At 54.2% G+C, this 17,284-nt stretch overlaps 1 protein-coding gene across 4 annotated transcripts in view; it reads right to left on the bottom strand.

Annotated features, from left to right (window-relative positions):
- Positions 1-17,284, bottom strand: part of COLQ (collagen like tail subunit of asymmetric acetylcholinesterase) — a 65,664-nt gene that overhangs the window by 23,331 nt on the left and 25,049 nt on the right. For 3 of the 4 annotated variants that reach the window (XM_032489204.1, XM_032489206.1, XM_032489191.1), the window contains 5 exons: positions 6,132-6,244; positions 4,865-4,969; positions 2,157-2,201; positions 1,814-1,840; positions 26-97 (listed from right to left, as the gene is read on the bottom strand). In XM_032489204.1, coding sequence (XP_032345095.1) covers positions 26-97; positions 1,814-1,840; positions 2,157-2,201; positions 4,865-4,954 — 234 coding nt within the window. In that variant the 5' untranslated portion in view covers positions 4,955-4,969; positions 6,132-6,244. Of the gene's footprint in view, positions 1-25; positions 98-1,813; positions 1,841-2,156; positions 2,202-4,864; positions 4,970-6,131; positions 6,245-11,331; positions 11,463-17,284 lie in introns of those variants that run through there. The other variant, XM_032489198.1, reaches the window with a different exon arrangement.

The raw sequence follows: 17,284 nt of genomic DNA, 5'->3' as shown, positions 1-17,284 counted from the left end.
GGTTCTGACACCACGTCACACTTACCCTGGGGCCTTCAGGGCCGGGCCAGCCGACAGGCCCAGGCATGCCAGGCACCCCGGGGGGGCCAGGTCTACCCTTCAAAGACAAAGAACACAAGTCAGGACAGCTAGCTTTGTTCCCCTCCTTCCAAAGACTCCGATTTGTCTCTGGGGCCCAGAGGGAAGTGTGGGCCTCCAAGCGTGGCCCCAGGGCCCCCATGCCCCGCCCTTAGAAGACTGATGGCCGAGAAAGTTGGGTCACTTGGCTGTAAGTCAAAGCCCCTGGCCACGTCGTGTCCACACACAAGACTTCCACTCACGACACGGAAGGTGGTGGGGAAGGGGTTCTCAGCGTCTCAGCTCTTCCATCGTTACCTCCTCCACCATCCACCCCCGGTTTTCCCTGCATGCCCCCGGGAGGCAGCGTATGGGGAGGGACCATGCCTGGAGCTGCAGCGATGCTGCTGGCACTCCCTCCGCATCTTCTCCCCGACTCGGGTGCCCACCTCCCAGGGCGTTCCCTCCTTGCTGTAGCAACTCACTCCTGCAGCCTGCGACGGTGGAGTCTGAGGGGTGCTCGGAGCTGCCTAGCAGTTTATGTACCTCTCCCTTCCTGCAGCCCACAGCCCAGCTCCCTTCTGTCAAGGCAGGACGAGTTCTGTAGTTCTGTGGTACGATGCAGACTCCAGGGCTCCCCTAGGGATCAGCCTGAGGCTGGATGTCACCTGATCCCACCCTACACCAGCCTTCTGCCCCTGCCCCTCTGAGGCCCCCTCCCCTCAGGCTTCTCCTGACAGAGCCCCTCGATGGTTCATCCACTTGCACACATCCTGTCCCATCTCTGTCTCTGTGTCTCGGAACCCCTGACGTAAGCTGCTGAGCTGTGGGAGTGTGCCCCGTGAGAGCCCCAGGGAGCGGCCACTGGGGGTCTGTCCTGACCTCCGCCCCCACTGGCTACTTTCAGTAAGCCTCACTGGAGATGTGGGAGGCTTGGCCCCTAAATCAGAGATCACAGATGCTGGCCTGTGTACCAGGTTCTGCTCCTGCCTCCCTCAGCCCTGGCAGACGTGCCCAGTCCTTCATGGCACTTGTCGGTTCTGAGCTTGGGGGCCAGGCCAGCATCCTTCCAGCCCAGCACTTCAGACGACCACCAGGCCTTGGCTGGAGTTGCCAGCTGTGCCCTAAAGAGCTGGAACGTTGCCTCACAAAGGTCTGCTTGGGGCCTTTATTGACAGTGAAAGCATCTGAATAAGACATTTACCTGGGAAAATCGTAATTTATCTTTAGAACCCTATTCCTTGACCAAAGCACTGCACCTCCTTCCACCACCAAGCCCTACAGTTTCAGCGCCAGCGTCCACTGACCACAGCAAGTCGCAGCTGGCTTACTCCTTCCTGACACTAATGGGAGTCTTACCAACATGTGTGGGTCACTCAGAGTCCCCGTGACCTGAAGCGACTCTCATTTATTTCGGCTGGGCCTGGGAGCAGAACCATTGTTTCTGTCTGACACTTTACTCCAGTTTAATTGAATTGACAGGGAGAGTCATTTTGTGCCACTGACTGGGGCCCTGGAGGGTTTATCTGCTGGTCGCAGAGGCTGGGGGATATTTGGCCAAGCTTGGCAGCCTCCAGCAGAAGTCGGAATGCTGGCAGGAGCAGGCTGCATCTCCAGATTGCACAGTGGGCTACTGTCATGGGGATGGAAGAGCCATCATCGACCACCTGGGTATCAGGGCCGCGGAGGTGCAAGGCTGGTCCCCACCCACTCCTGGGGTGCACACACTCACACACACGCGGGGCATGTTCCATACCTTCCTTCCTGGTCGGCCTAGCTCCCCCTGTGGATGGAGAAGAGAGGTAAGGAGAGGCTGTTTGGAGGAAAAGTTCTGGAAGCAGAGGGCTCTGCAGGGCTGATGACTGGGCATGCCCCTGCAGCTGGGTCCCCGGGCGGCTCACAGCTCCCTGGCCATGCTGAGACCCACCGGTGGGGTCCTACACTCACAGCAGCCCAGTCTTCACGGAGCCAGTCCTCACCCACGAAGGCGGGATTAGCACGTGCTTTGGAATCTCACCCGGAAACTACTCCGTGGCAGCCCGAGAAAACAGGCTGCAATTACCCAGGAGACGTGGGATGAAGAAAGCGGTGGCTCATACCTTTTCTCCCTTTGGTCCTGTCTTGCCAGGAAGCCCCGGTGGGCCCTGCACAATCAAGAGAAGTGAAGAAAGTGAACATCAGACCAAGGCAGGACGGGCGGGGAGGGAGGCGGGACGGGGTGGTGGGGGTCCTGGTACCCTGGGTGCCTGCATCGGTGGCCCTGTTCGCTCTGCAGACTCAGGGCTCCAGGCACCGCGGGGAGGACCCTCCAGCCCTCCGGCCCAGGCTCCGGCTCCCCCAGCTTTCCCTGAGCTGTGTTACTGCCATGCTCACACACCCACGCTCCGTGACTGTCATTTGCTCCCTGGAATTCTTGGGTTGCCTGAAACATTATGAGGGCTTGGTGAGAGCAACTAAAAAGTCTTGCAGAAAGGCTACTGGCTGAAAGCAAGATGCCTCACCACCTCTCCTACCTTTTCAGCTGCTCCTACCAAGTGTCCCCGACAAGAGGAAGGGGTGCTTTGCACACAAGAGCAGCGGACTCAGAAACTCCCAAAGTGAATTTGAAGAAGACCTCAGTGGTACAGCAGAAGCCTTCTGTTTGAAGATATTAAGGACATGGGCAAGGGAACAGTGCATCTGGGTCCCACTGCCTGGGAGCGGGGCCGACTCCCGCTCAGGGACTCCGGCACCCGCTGCACTAAAGCCCGGCACACCCACAGCAGAGCGCAGCTGCTCTCTGTTCACGTGTCTGTGAAACACTTAGCTTGCCAACTGTTTTCCAAGCTCCCCAGGACAGCAGAGAGGAAATCCATCAAACCCCGAGGCCACCACTTCATCCCCAAGACCTGCAGGTGGACATGCCTCGCACAAAGCCTGTTTGGAATAGGATTTCTATAATGCTTGTCCAAATGACAGACGGCCCGGCCCCCTGGGCCAGTGGTTCCTGAGCCAATTGCACAATAGAACCCCCCAGGGATCTTTGAAAATTTCCAAGGGGCACAGGCATCAGGGATTCTTGAAGCTCCCGGTGGATTCTGATGTGCAGAAAAGTTTGGGAACCACTGTCTTTGGTTCCCAACAGAAACTCCTGTTTCAGGGAGGGAAGGAGGGAGAGTTTCAACTCCACTCTTTTTCCTTTTCCAAGCCTCCATTTTTTCCATTTCTTCAAATGGGCTAGAAATATTTATCGTTATCAGGCCAGCATGCTCTACACAGCGGGACTGCACATGTGCTGGAGATGGCAGTCTGAGGGCAGCAGGGACCCCCTTCCCTTCTCGTGCTCTGTGGGTTCTCACGCAGTCACACACTGTTCGCATGGACCACAAGAGGTGGGACGATGGAAACCCCCTGAGAGGGGATCCTCTGGTGCCTACCCTGCCCTTGCGCAGACTTCCCAGCCCGTCTGTGGCAGCTCTGGCCAACTCAGGGTCTGAGGTCCTGTTTTCCTCATTGCATTCAACAAATCTGCAAGGGGAACCTCTACTCCCCACGCACGGGTGTGGGCTGGGTGCACGTGAGCAAGGGAGACAACCACCCTGCTCATAAGATCAGGGGCCAGTTCACTTTTTCTATAAAGAGCCAAAGAGTCAATATCTCAGGCTTTGCCTCTGATACAGCAATGCTGTCATGACAACTCAACTGAACTCTGCCCTTCAGCACAAAAGTAGCCAGAGATGATCAAATTTAATTGCAAAAACAAGCCGGGTTGGACCCCTAGATCATTGTTTGCTGATCCCAGCCACAGAGCTTACATTTTATGGAGGGGAGACCAGAAAGATCAGGCACCAAAGGTAAGAAAACTCTAACAACAGGAGAAAACTATGCAGAGAATGAAGACAGATCACTGGCTGGAGAAAGACAGGGAAGGTGCCTGCAGATGGGGTGGGTGGGGGAGGCATTTCTGCATAGGGGCATGCACACTGAGTGACCAGAGAGCTGGTCACACTAAAAATCAGGGGGAAGAAGGTCCCAGACAGCCAGAGCCACAAGCACCAAGGCCCTAAGACCGGAACAAGCTTGGGGCGCTGAGGACCGGAGAGACACAGCGCGGGCAGTGGCGGTCATGCGAGCTGATGCAAGAGGTGTGGGCAGAGTCCCTTGTGCAGAGGCTTTGCTCCAGGATGAGGGGTCTGTCTCAGTCCTCCTGTGACGGGAAGCAGGCCCAGGCCGGGGGACGTCCCTCCTTGATGGATCCCCTCTCCCAGGCTGGCCAGAGGGGCGGGAGTCTGTGAAGCAGGGTCTCTGGATGGAGGGTACTCTTTGCTGGCCTAGAAAATCCTTTCTCTGGCATTTTGCTTGTCTCTCACCCTTACTTTAGCTCTGGTGGGGTGAGATGGGCTGCCTGGTATCTGGGGGCCCAAATAAGCTTAGGGTAACATGTTCCTTGTTGTCTCCATTTTTCTGCCCTGAATGCAGGCACCCCTGCGTCCACTGGTGGGGTCCATGGTCACACTGTCATCAATGCTTGTCTGACGATAACTATATGATAACCAAGCCCAACTGGGCAGCGCCTCATTTGGTCACCCCAGAATCCAGTATTGCAGGGGAAGCTATCAGCCCCACTGCACACATAAGGAAATTAACAGGAAAGCTGGGAGGCAGAATTCACCCCAAGAAGAACCAGTTTTCTATCCACGTGTCTCTGGAACTAGAGGCAACCCAGGGAAGGAAAACACCCCATGTTACATTAAAGAGGGCAGCTCTGCCCAGTGGGTATCCCTGCTCTGAACAGAGGCAGGGCAGAGGGCCTGGGGGATGCACTGACCTGGGGGCCCGGAGGCCCAGGGGAGCTGAGTGACCCTTGCATGCACAGGGGCTCCTGTGTGGTCTCCAGCTCCAGGATGAGATTCTTCATATCTGGGGAGAGAAGCTTCAAAGCAAAGTGACACAGGTTACAGGTCAGACTTGGGGGACAGAAGGGTCACACCCCTGGCCACAGACCTGTTCCACAGTCCAGCCCCCAGGCTGGCAGTTCCCTGACACCTCAGTGGGGATCCCAAGAAGGCGACTTCCGGGCCCCCAGTTCCTGTTCTCTCACCTACTCTGGAGACAAACTTGGCTTGAATAGATTATAGAGATATAATGTCTCTTCAACACAGTATTGGAAGTCCTAGCCATAGCAATCAGACAAGAAAAAGAAATAAAAGGGATCCAAATTGGAAGGGAAGAGGTACAACCATCACTCTATGGAGACATAATGGCCACTTGCGATGTGTTAGGAAGCTGATTCAGGGGCCTCTATCCAACGTCCGGGGCAGCACTGGCCAACAGAAATAAAATGTGAGACACCTGTGTCTTTCACATTTTTCTGGTAGCCACATTAAGAAGATAAAAGGACACAAGTGAAATTAATTTTAAGAAGTATTTTATTTTACCCAATATATCCCAAATATTATTATTTCAATGTATATTCAACATAGAAAGTTACCGAGAATCTTACATTCTTATAAAATACATCCAGTGTGTATTTCATGCTCAGAGCACATCTCAACTGGGACTGACCATGTTAAAGGTGCTCAGTAGCCATGTAGGGCCAGTGGCTACTGTCCTGGATGGTAGAGGTCCAAGGGTTTCTGGAAAGATCTGAGCATCTCAAGTCCCTGGAAGGCCCTGGCCTATTGTCTTCCAGATCAGCATCCCAAATCTCGCACTTTCCTTACCTTTTCCCTTCTTCCCCAGTTCCATTTCCCCTCACAGGACTATTTCATGTGTCACTTCATGGAGATGGTCTAAGTTAGATACAGGCTGTGGAAGGAAATTTCACTTGGGGAGAAGAAAAACAAAAGGGGAAATTCTTGGTCTGGGCCACTAATGGGACCCCAGAAAGTCATAAATCCCTCATTGTTTTTGAGAAGATGGGGCACGTCGCCTAGTCCAGTTCCCTGGGAGTCTTCTCCAAGGGAGTCTAAGACAGTGGGAGAACAGACGCGCACCTCAAACTGCAAAGTGTCCAAATGGCAGGGGTGCGGGTGGGCTGTGTGGTGGGCCTGAGGCCCGGCCTTCTGCTCTCGCCCCGGCCCTGAGGTACTCACCGGGCTTCGGCCCCCTCGGAAGAACGGTGGTGGGAAGAGAGGGGGCGGAGGGGGGGTCAGCAGGCAGCATGCTTTGTGGCTGCCACGCTTCTTCTGGTCCAGGCCGGGAAGGGCTGTTCAGAGAAAAGCACTGCTCATTAGTGCGGGTCAGCAGTAGGGCCTTCGTGTGCCCCCCGAGCCCAGGGGGAGACCTGCATGCCTCCCCAGATGTCCGCGTCTGCTCTCCAGCCTGCTAGATGTGAGCACACCTCCTGCTTCTCCTTGACGTAGCCCTCCACCACCTTCTGAGTAAGCGAGCAGCTAGTGCAGACACTGCAACCTTAGAAGGTCCAGGTCTCCTTCTCCAGATGCTGACTGTTCACTTTGTAGATGGGACAAAGAATGCAAAGTTCAAACAGACTCAAAATGTGCCCCCCAACTAACAGGGAGAAGGCAGTGTCTGTTAATAACCTTGATATTGTGCCTGGAAGGAACTGTTCAGAGCAGGAGGCAGCCAGGGCTGGAGGCAGTGCAAATTAGACCCAGAGCCACAACTTCAAACACGCATTTGACTCCAGACTCTACACACACATTCGGGGTCACCCATGCTCACCAGAGAGCGACAGTTTAATGTCTTAAGATGTGAGTGTAAACTAAAAATAGAGTTATCATATGATCCAGCAGTCTCACTCCTGGGCATATATCTGGAGGAAACTCTGGATAAAGACACCTGCACCCCAATGTTCACAGCAGCACTATTTACAATAGTCAAGACATGGAAACAACCTAAACGCCCATCAACAGGTGACTGGATAAAGAAGCTGTGGTGTATTTATACAACGGAATACTACTCAGCCATAAAAAGTAATTAAATAACGCCATTTGCAGCAACATGGATGCACCTATAGACTGTCATTCTAAGTGAAGTCAGACAGAGAAAGACAAATATCATCTGCTATCACTTATATGTGGAATCTAAAAAAGGACACAAATGAACTTATCTACAAAACAGAGACAGACTCACAGACATAGAAAACAAACATGGTTACCGGGGGGGGGGGGGGAGTGGAGGAAGGGATAAACTGGGAGCTGGGGATTTTCAGATACTAGCTATTATATATAAAATAGGTAAACAACAAGGTCCTACTGTACAGCACACGGAGCTATACTCAATACCTTGTAATAACCTATAATGAAAAAGAATATGAAAAAGAATATAAAAAATATAAAAGCCAACAATTATTAAAAGAAAAAAAGACATAGATGTAAAGAGGTAGGCCAATGGCCCTGGATCCTTACAGCTTTGCTGTGACGTGGAGACTCACGCACGTTCAATGTCGGCGTGTGTTCGGTGTTGAAGTTCACCTCGCAGAAAGGACACAGATCCTAAGTGTCCAGCCCAGTAGACTGCTGCACAGGAAGCGTGCCCTGGAAGTGGGTGCAAGGGCCCAGACACAGGACCGCGCAGCCACCAGCAGCGCCGTCAGCTCCCGCAGGTCCCTGCACTGCTCCCTCCCCACCGCCCCCGCCTCCAGCCCTGGGGACTCCTGGGGCCTGTGTTTGCACTTGACATACATGTCAACCCCTTGGGTTCTTTTTGTGCCTGGTCGCTGTTTGCAGCTGTTCGTGCTGCCAACTAGAGCTCCCCTGTGTGACTATGTGTCCATCCCATGGCCGCTGAACATCGGATGACACCGCCACACCCCCACCACAATGGCTAAAACAAAAAGGACCAAAAACATCCAAGGTTGCCAGGGTGTGGCACAGCCAGAACTCTCATGCGTGGGCTGGTGGGAGTGAAAATTGGTTCAACCTTTTTGGAAAACTGCTCAACACTGTCTACTAAAGCTGAATGTAGACACATCGTTTAGCTGAGAAATCCACTCCTAAGTGCTTACTGATGGGAAAGTGGGTGCACATTCACCCAAACATTCTCAGCAGTAAGATCCATCATCGCCAAAAGCTGTGATTTTTCATCTCCCAGTTTTGGTCTCATGATGTGCCCTGGCCTCCACGCCTTCAAGCCTCTGACCTCGCAGAAAGGTTGCCCCCCACCCTCTCATGCCTCTCAGCCCTGCACCCACTTGTCAGTCTTGTCCCCCAGGGGCCAGCGCTGGCCTTCCCTTTCCACCCTGTGTTCCAGGACCTTCCTCAGACATCAGGCAACCGATAGGTGCTCCCCAGAGGGCTCTGGTGTGGGGCTGCGTGTGTCAGCTCCAGCGCCCTGGGAGTCACTGCCCTGAGCACACACACACCCTCATGTCTCGTGGACCTGCATCCCTCTGGCTAGGCCAGTGGTCCTCAGCCCCTGGAAGAGCCCCGTTGGTAAGAAATATTATTTAAAGACCCCTTTATTATCCCCAGAATGAAATTTACAAGTAAAAGACAACACATCCATGCAATTTACAAAATCAACATAATGCTCGGAATGTAACATAAAAGAGAGCTCTTTTTTTACTTCTTTTTACCATAAAAGTAATTTAAGGTATAAAAATATGCATATTTGATTATAAGCGGTCAGGCAGAAGCAGATGGGAAAACGAGACAATGCAGGTGGAGGCTTGCGCCTGTGTGTGAGATCACAGCCAAGGCCAACACGGCAACACGGAAGCTTCAAGGGCTGGCTCCGCTGTGAGGGGTGGGACTTTCTCAAATGACAGACAACACCGCCTTAAAGCCCCAACCAAAACAAGCACAGGCATTGCTCAAGAGCCTCAGAAAACTCAGTTTAATACAAGAGCGGTTCTGCAGAGAGGGGTGTGAAAGAGAATTAGGTTCTAGGATGAGGTCTTCAGAAAAGGCGTGAATCTTCCCTGTGACACTTCAAGGTCGTGTGGCACACGGACCCCCCATTTATGTATGGTTCTGACCTGCTCTTTGCAGGAAACGTCTCACCCAGCCATTGTGACAGCCGAAAATGAAAATGTTCAAAGCAGCCCCATTAGGGACGGTTGGCTTATCCCAAGCTTGGAGCTGGCTCGGTGACAAACAGTCCACAGAACCTGGTTTCCCAAACCCAAGACGGCATCTGCCCAGGCTGCTAGGTTAACAGGGACCCCAGGGAGTTCAGAGAAGCGAGGAAGAGGCAATGACCAGCTGGGAGGGGCGCGGAGGCGTCCCAGGAGAGGGGGCATTCACGCTCATTCTGGAAGGTCAGCTGGGGTACCTGGGGACCGGCAGGGGCATGTGGTGCCTGTTTCCAGACCACCTATGGTCCCCCGCGCCTCCCTGCAGCCTACATCCTGCGCAGCCCCCCCCCCCCCCCCGATGAAAGACCCTGCCTCCTTTAAAGCCCCTTCCCTCACTTCCTCCGGGAAGTGGGAGCACCCTCAGTGGACACACACCGGCAGCTGCTCCTCCCGCTGGGGCTTCTGCCTTGTTCACCCCCCATCTCCCGCCCCCCTCGAACCACTTCATTTCAGCAGGTGAAGACCATCTATTTCTGCCCATCCCTCAACTCCCTGGAGATGTTTGTGTTTAGCCCAGTCCAGTTTATTTACAGCTCCCACCAGCTCAGAATATTTCCATCAGGTGGACGTGTTTGTGAACAGCTTCCCCCTGCCCCTCCCTCCCAGCCATTAAGCCAGGACTTCACATGTCTATTTTGGTGTCATCCCAGTGGCCTGCGGGTTTCTCTCCGGACTGTGCTGCCTCCAGGGAATCATGTCCAAGATTGGGTCCAGCCTGGAAAAGCCCCAGGGGCTCACTTGTAATGGAAACGATTGTGTGAGCGTGTGTGTGTGTGCGCGCTCGCGCAGGGCCTGCAGAAACCTTGGGGCCCCACGTGGCTCAGCCCCAGGTAGCTGCCTTGTAATTTGAGGACTGCTTGCCCCAAATTTATAGACACCAAAGTCAGATTGTGTGTGGCCACTGCAGCACCATGTCGTGGGGAGAAACAACCCCGAGCCCCATGCAGGCTTTTGGCAAACGTTTGCTTTGCTTTTCTTGCTGCTGGCTTTGCCCTTTGGATGCAGCACCCACTTGACTCTTGGGCATATCCTTGGAAAGTGATTCACTACAACTTACTCTCAGAACGTAGGGACTTGGATCAAAGAGTGTGAGTCCGGGTACAAGTGACCGTGTGACCCACGTGACTCCCTTCCTGAAGCTGAGACTCAGTGTCCCCGTCTGCACCACGAGGAATTTGGCCCAAACCATCTCCAAAGGCCTTTTTTATTCCTCTGGTCCCAGGACCACCACCACATCCATGAGGACCTCTCACTCACAGACTGGCCCATCAGCAGGGCCCTAGGGACAGCCTTTTCCATCTGCCTCCTTCTTCTGCATCAGGTGGCACCCCTTCAGCCAGTCAAATTGTCATTAGGCGGCACTGAAGGAAAAAAGCGACCCTAACATCCTGCCCTTGCAGGCTGGGGAAATCACAGGTGCGGCCACTCTCTCCGACCCCACAGCTGCTTGCACTCAGGTCCTCACATCCTCCTTCTTTCTAGGTGCCCCCACCCCACCCCTGCCACCTGGTGGAACGAGCAGGAGCCCGAGGGGAGGACAGGCGACGGGCACACACTCACGGCATCATGTTCCGACAGCAAGTCAGGTGTCTCAGCTACAGCCACCTTCTCACCTGATCTGGCTGCGGTTTGCCCGGTTTTCTCTGGTTCTCCCGGGTTCACGAGTTCCAGGGAAGGTGGCTCCCTACAACTTTCCTTTCACCCCACTCCCAGCACACACACCTTGAAGAACAAATTCGGATCCTAACGCTTGAAGGTGTTTACACTTCTCTGAAATTCCACGTTAGGGGTTTGCTGTCTTGGGATGTGATGGAGCAGGCAGGCCTGTTGGGGGCAGGTGAGGACACAACCTACAACGAAGACACTCGCCCCAGGGACAGTCGGCCACGTGACCCAAGCCAGGCAGCCCGGAACGAGATGGAGGGCGTCTCGGCAACCCAAAGCCAGGGGTGGCCCTGGACCGCACAACACCATGCCACTTCAAAGCCAAGAGGGCAGCAGCTGCCAGCCGGCCAGTCCGAACCAAGGTCACAAGAGGGGCACACACAAGTGTGCACACACACACACACACACACATCACACGAGCGTGTGTGCCACGGTCCTCACAGACTCTGTCAGACCCCTTTGCACTGCAATCCAACGCCAGCAGAGAAGTTTCAGATTTAAAGGCTGCTGAAAGCTCCCAGAGCAAGTCTGCTTTCCAAGGGTCCGTTTTTCCACACGGCGCACACACACTCACTCACTCAACTCACCCCGGCAGCAGGCTGAGTAGCAGAGCAGTCCTGAAACCGTGAGCAGGTGAGTGAGGCTGAGGGCCGGGCCCGTCATCGTCACCGGGGGGCCAGGCCCAGGCAGACTGGCCGGGGCACCGGCTGGAGGCAGGCTGAGACGCGTCACGCCCCCAGAGCCCCGGCGCCCAGCCTGCCGGGCATCTGGGGTGGGAGCTGGCCAATCCTGCTCTGGTGTTGCTTCTGCCCCAGATGCCAGGGGTCCGGAAGCCAGTCCTGAGCTCCCGGGAGCAGGACGGGGGAGGCAGCGCTCTGGCCTCGCAGGAGGTTGTGCTGGGGGCAGCTTGGGAGAGGGATGGGTCCTTGGGGAGGGCCCGGGGTGGGGAGGCGAGCTTGGGAGCCCAGGATAGTGATGGCCCTGCAGCTGAGAGGAAACCGAGTGGAATCCGGGAGGGGGGTGGTGTGGGGGGACTCAGCCTCCCTCTGCTCCACGGAACGTCTTTGTTGCTTCACCATGTCAGTGCCAAAGTGCTGCCAACAAAGCTAAATTTAATTTTTTAAATATATTTATATGTTTACAAAGGGCTCACGGGGCAAACCTTAGCTGGAGCCTCCTTGTAAAATGAATGATTAAGTGACATATACCAGATGCATGTGGCAATCTGATACTTTGTAGGCACCCAGTGCACAAGCAGGCGTGCGTGCGTGCACACACACACGCACACGCAATTATCAAGATTATAGAAGACAAGATCATTAGTACTTCGCAGGAAGCACTGCTGTTGTAACCACCTTAGTAAAGATCAAGAGTTACAGCGGGAGTCAGCAAATTTTTTCGGGAAAGGGCCGGATAGTGAGTGTTTTAGACTCTAGGAGCCACGTGGCCTTTGGAGCAACTCTGCTGTTGCACATGAGAGCTTCCTGAGACACCCCGGGCAGAAATGCGAGTGGCCTGCTGCAATGGCACCTCACTTACAAAAACAGGAGGCAGGCTGGATCTGGCCCGCAGGCTGTAGTGAGCCAACCACTGAGTGACAGCCTCCAAAAGAAAGGATGTTTCCTGTATTCATTCATTCATTCGTTCATTCATTCATTCATCTACTGTCTCATTCATTCAGAAATACACAGTGAGCGGGGACCAAATGCCTGCAAGACACGATGACCCGACACGGTTCCTGCCCTTGAAATGAGTCATTTGGTGTCGAGGAATGGAGTCAGGCAAACTCAGGCTGGAGTCCTGGTTTTGCCACTCACTTGCTGTCTGACCTTGAGGAAGTTATTTACTTTGTCTGAGCCTCAGCTTTCTCGTCTGTAGAGAGGGTATGGAGAAACGCATCTTGCGAGCTCGTCGTGGCTTTTGGAGTTCCTGGGCATAGAACAGCAGCTCTTTTATCAACATTTCCATAGGTAACTTGCACAAGGTGGAGAAAGAAAGGTGGCTACCATGGGACTGGGGTGTCTGGTGGTGGGTTACAGGAGAAAGTGATGGGTATAAGTTTGGCGGGGGATACAAGTGAGAAAAATCAGGGAAAGCTTCCTGGAAGAGGTGGCATTTGAGCTGCACTTTGCAAGCAGAGAAGGTCTGCTGGTACAACAATGGGAGGGGGACAGGAGGGCAGGGAAAGGCTCTGCTCCTTCTCTGGGATGTTCCCCTCGATTCTCAGAAACACAGAGTCTAAGACATCAGAGGAGACAGTGCGGAGGGCGTGGAGAGCTCGGTCCTGAAACCCAGACCATTGCAGAAAAGTCTTCTGCGTCACATTTTCTGAAATACCCCAGTGCCAGGTCCTGTTCCTACGGCTCTATTTTTCAGGGCTCATTTCAAAGATCCTTGGAGGTGGACGTTTTGCCACTTTTAGCACCCAAAGCATCCATTTTTTACCACTGGCATCAAACTTCTTCTCAAAAGGCTTACACAAGACACCACTCCTCTATACTTTGTTTCATTATTGTCAAAATGAAGGGGACTGACCAGATGATGGCAGAGGTCCTGTCCAACCCTGCAGGCATCTGAATCTTTGCTCCGAACCCAGTGTCTCAGGCTGTCTCTCTTTTCTGTTTCTCCTTCTGCCATTCTCTTTCCTGCCCCAGGCCCATCCTCCATCTCTCTGCCTCCCTATCTCTAACTTTGTCTCACTCTCTGTGTCTGCCTCCCCAACTAACAGTTGGATTTCCTGAAGTCAAAAGCCTGGATGTGAGCTCACTCCTTAACCACCCCTTCAGCCAAGCGTGCTGGCCTGGGTTGAGGAATCCTGGTCTCCAGCCCCGGTGTGGCCAGTAACCTGCTGTGTGACCTTGAACAATTCACTTCCACGCTGGGCCTTGGTGTTCCCAAATGTAAAATGGGAGCATTGGACCACATGAGCTCTGAGCCCTTCCTTTCCAGCCGCGGCTTCTTCCAGGGGTGGTGACACCCAAGACGCAATGGTCCTTCATGAGGGTGCTGGACCGGGATGGAGGACCACCCCCACTCCCCTGAGAGTGATCCCTGCCCTCCAGGCAGCCGGCCCGCTGGGCTGCCCATCCTGGGCCCAGCACTGGCTCACCAGAGCAGGGCTGCCTGCAGAATCTAATTGATAAGAAAGGTTTCCGAGCCCTTCCTGCAGCCGTCAGCAGGTGTCATATTCACAGTATTTTGTCTTCATTGCGGCTCTGGGATTTATCACCCAGGCCAGAAGACCACTTCTGGAATACTGCCTCCCGGGCACGGGGCCAGAGCGCCTGTCCCCGCTGCGGCCATGCGTAGGCCTGGTTCCTGCTGCCCCAACAAAGCAGAGTCTGCTTTACATCTTCCTGCTGTGTCTCCTGCCCTTGCGGCCCAGAGAGCTTGTGCGGCCTGGATAACTCGGCATCCTTCCAAAGGAGCCAGGGTCCCAGTGCACATCTGGGGGCAGAGCCCCGGGTCCCGCCAGCCCCGGGCGCCTGGGTCTGCTGTCCCACCCCCAAACCTGGGTGGGCAGAGAAGTAGGCTGGAGGATCTGGGTTCAGCCTTCTCACTGCCAGACACCCTGTCCTTGGCCTGACTTTGGTCAGGCTCTCAACCAGGCCTCGACCTCGGGCTTCCGTGACAGCCTTGCTGAGTCGAGTTTTAGCAAGAACCCACTAAGTCGGTTTAGCGAGAATCCCCACCCCTGGTATCTGATCACCCTGGCCTGCCTTCAGCTGGAGTCCTGCTAAGAGGCTTTAGCAAGATCCCCTACCCTTGATGTCTCCTCTTGGTGATTTTCCATCCACCGACCCCCACAACCCACTCCTTGACTACAAATCCCCACTTGTTCTGTTTCATTCGGAACTGAGCTCAGCCTCCCCTACTGAGACCGTCCTGCCTCCCGGGGACAGAGTCTGCTTCAAAGTCTTCCCTGTCCTTTCAACAAGCATCAGAACCATCTTCTCTTTGACATAGAACCCATGTTTTGCACACAGGGGAGCCCTGACACAGATTCGACTTGAGCTCCCAACCCTTTACTGAGCAGTTGCTCGTGCGGAGCCCTTGCTGTGCTGCAGGATGTGGGGTGGATGCACCCACAGTCTAGCCTCTGGAGGGCAGTGATCTCTTCTCATCTGCTAACTCCAGCCGACTGATACAGATTTCCTGGGATGCTGTGTAAAGAAGGACCCTGAGGAAAGGGTCACGCCTTACTGGTAATTGCCTCCCTGAGAGGAGAGGCGGGCGTGGCAGCTGCGCTGCGTCTTTGCTGGCCCTGGTCTTGCCAAGTCCTCGTCATGCAACAAAGACAACACTGGACTTGGCATTACTGAATTATTAACATTGTTGAACCCTCCCAGCAGTCATCCTCCATTCCCAGAGGAGAAAAGAGCTCTAGGAGAAGCCGAGTCACCTTGTCCAGGCCACACAGCTAGAACAGTCGGGGTCAGAGTTCCGCAGGACTCTGGCCCAGCCCTGGGAGAAGACGCCCCCCTGGTGGCCGTTTCCCCAGCCCCTGGGGGGGACCCCCATCAGACTGTCTCCCCCACCCCCGCTCTTCTTGTGGACCCGGCCCTTCCCTGGCGCCCACTCCTAACCCCCAGCCACTGACTTCACATCTCAGGACCTCTTCAGAGTTGGGGCTGTATTCCCCCCAACATATTTGGCCCCACCGGCCAGACCTACCCCTGAGAAGTGGCCGCACTGCCAGGCCCCCTCGGTGTGGGGACTGGGGTCGTGGGACTGCGCCTCTTCTCACCAATGGTGCTGCCAGGACAGGCAGGGCCCGCGTGCCTGGACGCCAGTGGGGAGGCCGGCCACCCCCAACCAGGGACACTGGACTGTCGGGTGAGCAGGGGATACGTTTCGATTAGACTAAGTCTTGGAAATGCTGGCGCTTGTTTGTCACAGCAGATAGCATCACCCTAGCCCACGAGTGAGGTGCCAACCATGGAACGTCCGTGAGCACCCAGGGTCCTTCTCTGTTCCCCAAATCACCACACAAGGTGTGTGCCTGGACCATCACCTTTGTCTTCAGATGAGGCTCAGAGATCCAGGGAGGCGCCTGAGGTCACACACAGCCAGCAGGTGGTTGGCCAGGTGTCTTGCATTGAAGATATCGATTGAATCCTGACATCTGACCCTGGATGATTTGGTGACCAGCACAACATGGTGACTCGCCCCACGCCCCCAACTCCATCCAGAGAGAATGAGCAGGGACTCAGAAAAAACAGCAGGTGTCGTCCCAGCCAAATGGGCTTGGAGGCGTTTCCAACACCTGGTTCCACATCTTGCTAATCAAACCTCACGATGACTGATCTTTCGATCCTAGTTCACTGGTTCATAAATGAGTTGTCAGTCCGAGTGGCTTCCCGGACTCTCCCGGCCACAGGGAGGGTTTGGTCATTTACCTTCTCTGTTGAATAGTCTACTCTTCAAAGAGGGCAACGGGTTGCAACTCATTTTGAAATCCATCAAAAAAAATAAGATGGGTAAACACACAGGGGATGGAGTAAACACCACAAAAATTATAACATTTGCAGAATCTGCAACATCTGCGTGATGGGTGCATTTGTCTGCGAGGCTGCCACAGCCAAGCACCCGGGCGGTTAAACAACAGGAATTTGTTTTGCACAGTTTGGGAACCTAGACGTCCAAGGTGAAGGTGTCAGGAGGCTTGGTTTCTTCCGGGACGTCCCTCCTTGGCTTGCGGATGCCTGCCCTCTCCCTGTGTCCTCACGGGACCTTTCCTCTTTCCCAGCGTCCCTGCTGTCTCTTTGTGTGCCCAAATCTCCTCTACTTGTAAGGACACCCATCCTATTGGACCAGAGCCACCCATATGGCCTCTGTAACCTTAATCACCTCTTTAAAGGCCTGTGTCCAAATACAGTCACATGCTGAGGTCATGGAGGTTGGGATTTCAGCATGCACATTGGGGGTGAGGGCAAGACGCAAGTCAACCCGTAACCGGGGGTATCTGGTGCTCCCTGGGCAATTCTTCCCACTTGTTTGAATGCTTGGGATTTTTCATAATAAAATAAAATGTAAAAATGTAAGTAGGCAACAGAGAACCAGAAGATATCTCCACAGGGTTAGGATCGGGGTGGGTGGGTCCGGCGCCCTTGCTGGTGAACATCTAGGGGCTGCACAGAGCCAGGACACCAGCGCCATCTGGAGGAGTATGTCTGCACTCATCAGGAGACCTTGAGCGAGGAATTGAACCCCCAGGAAGGACAGGAGACAGACGTTCTTTTCTGCACCCTTCCCCGACAATACAGATGCCACACTCCCCAGGCTCCCCAAGCTACAAGGATGAAGGAAAACCACCTCACACTGGTCATTATTTTATAGTAAGTCACATATCAAAAGTGACTCCCTTGACCCTCCTAGACTGCTGGTGGGAATGTATTTGGTGCAACCGCTATGGAAAACTGTATGAAGATTCCTTTAAAAACTGAAAATAGAGTTAGCCTATGATCCAGCCAGCCCACTTCTGGGCATACATCCAGAGAAAATGCTACTTCGAAAAGACGACTGCTCCCCAATGTTCAC

The sequence above is a fragment of the Camelus ferus genome, chromosome 1 (assembly GCF_009834535.1).
Source record: "Camelus ferus isolate YT-003-E chromosome 1, BCGSAC_Cfer_1.0, whole genome shotgun sequence".
NCBI classification, from domain to species: domain Eukaryota; kingdom Metazoa; phylum Chordata; class Mammalia; order Artiodactyla; family Camelidae; genus Camelus; species Camelus ferus.
The sequence above is the reverse complement of the archived record's forward strand: the minus strand, read 5'-3'. Positions and strand labels throughout refer to the sequence as shown.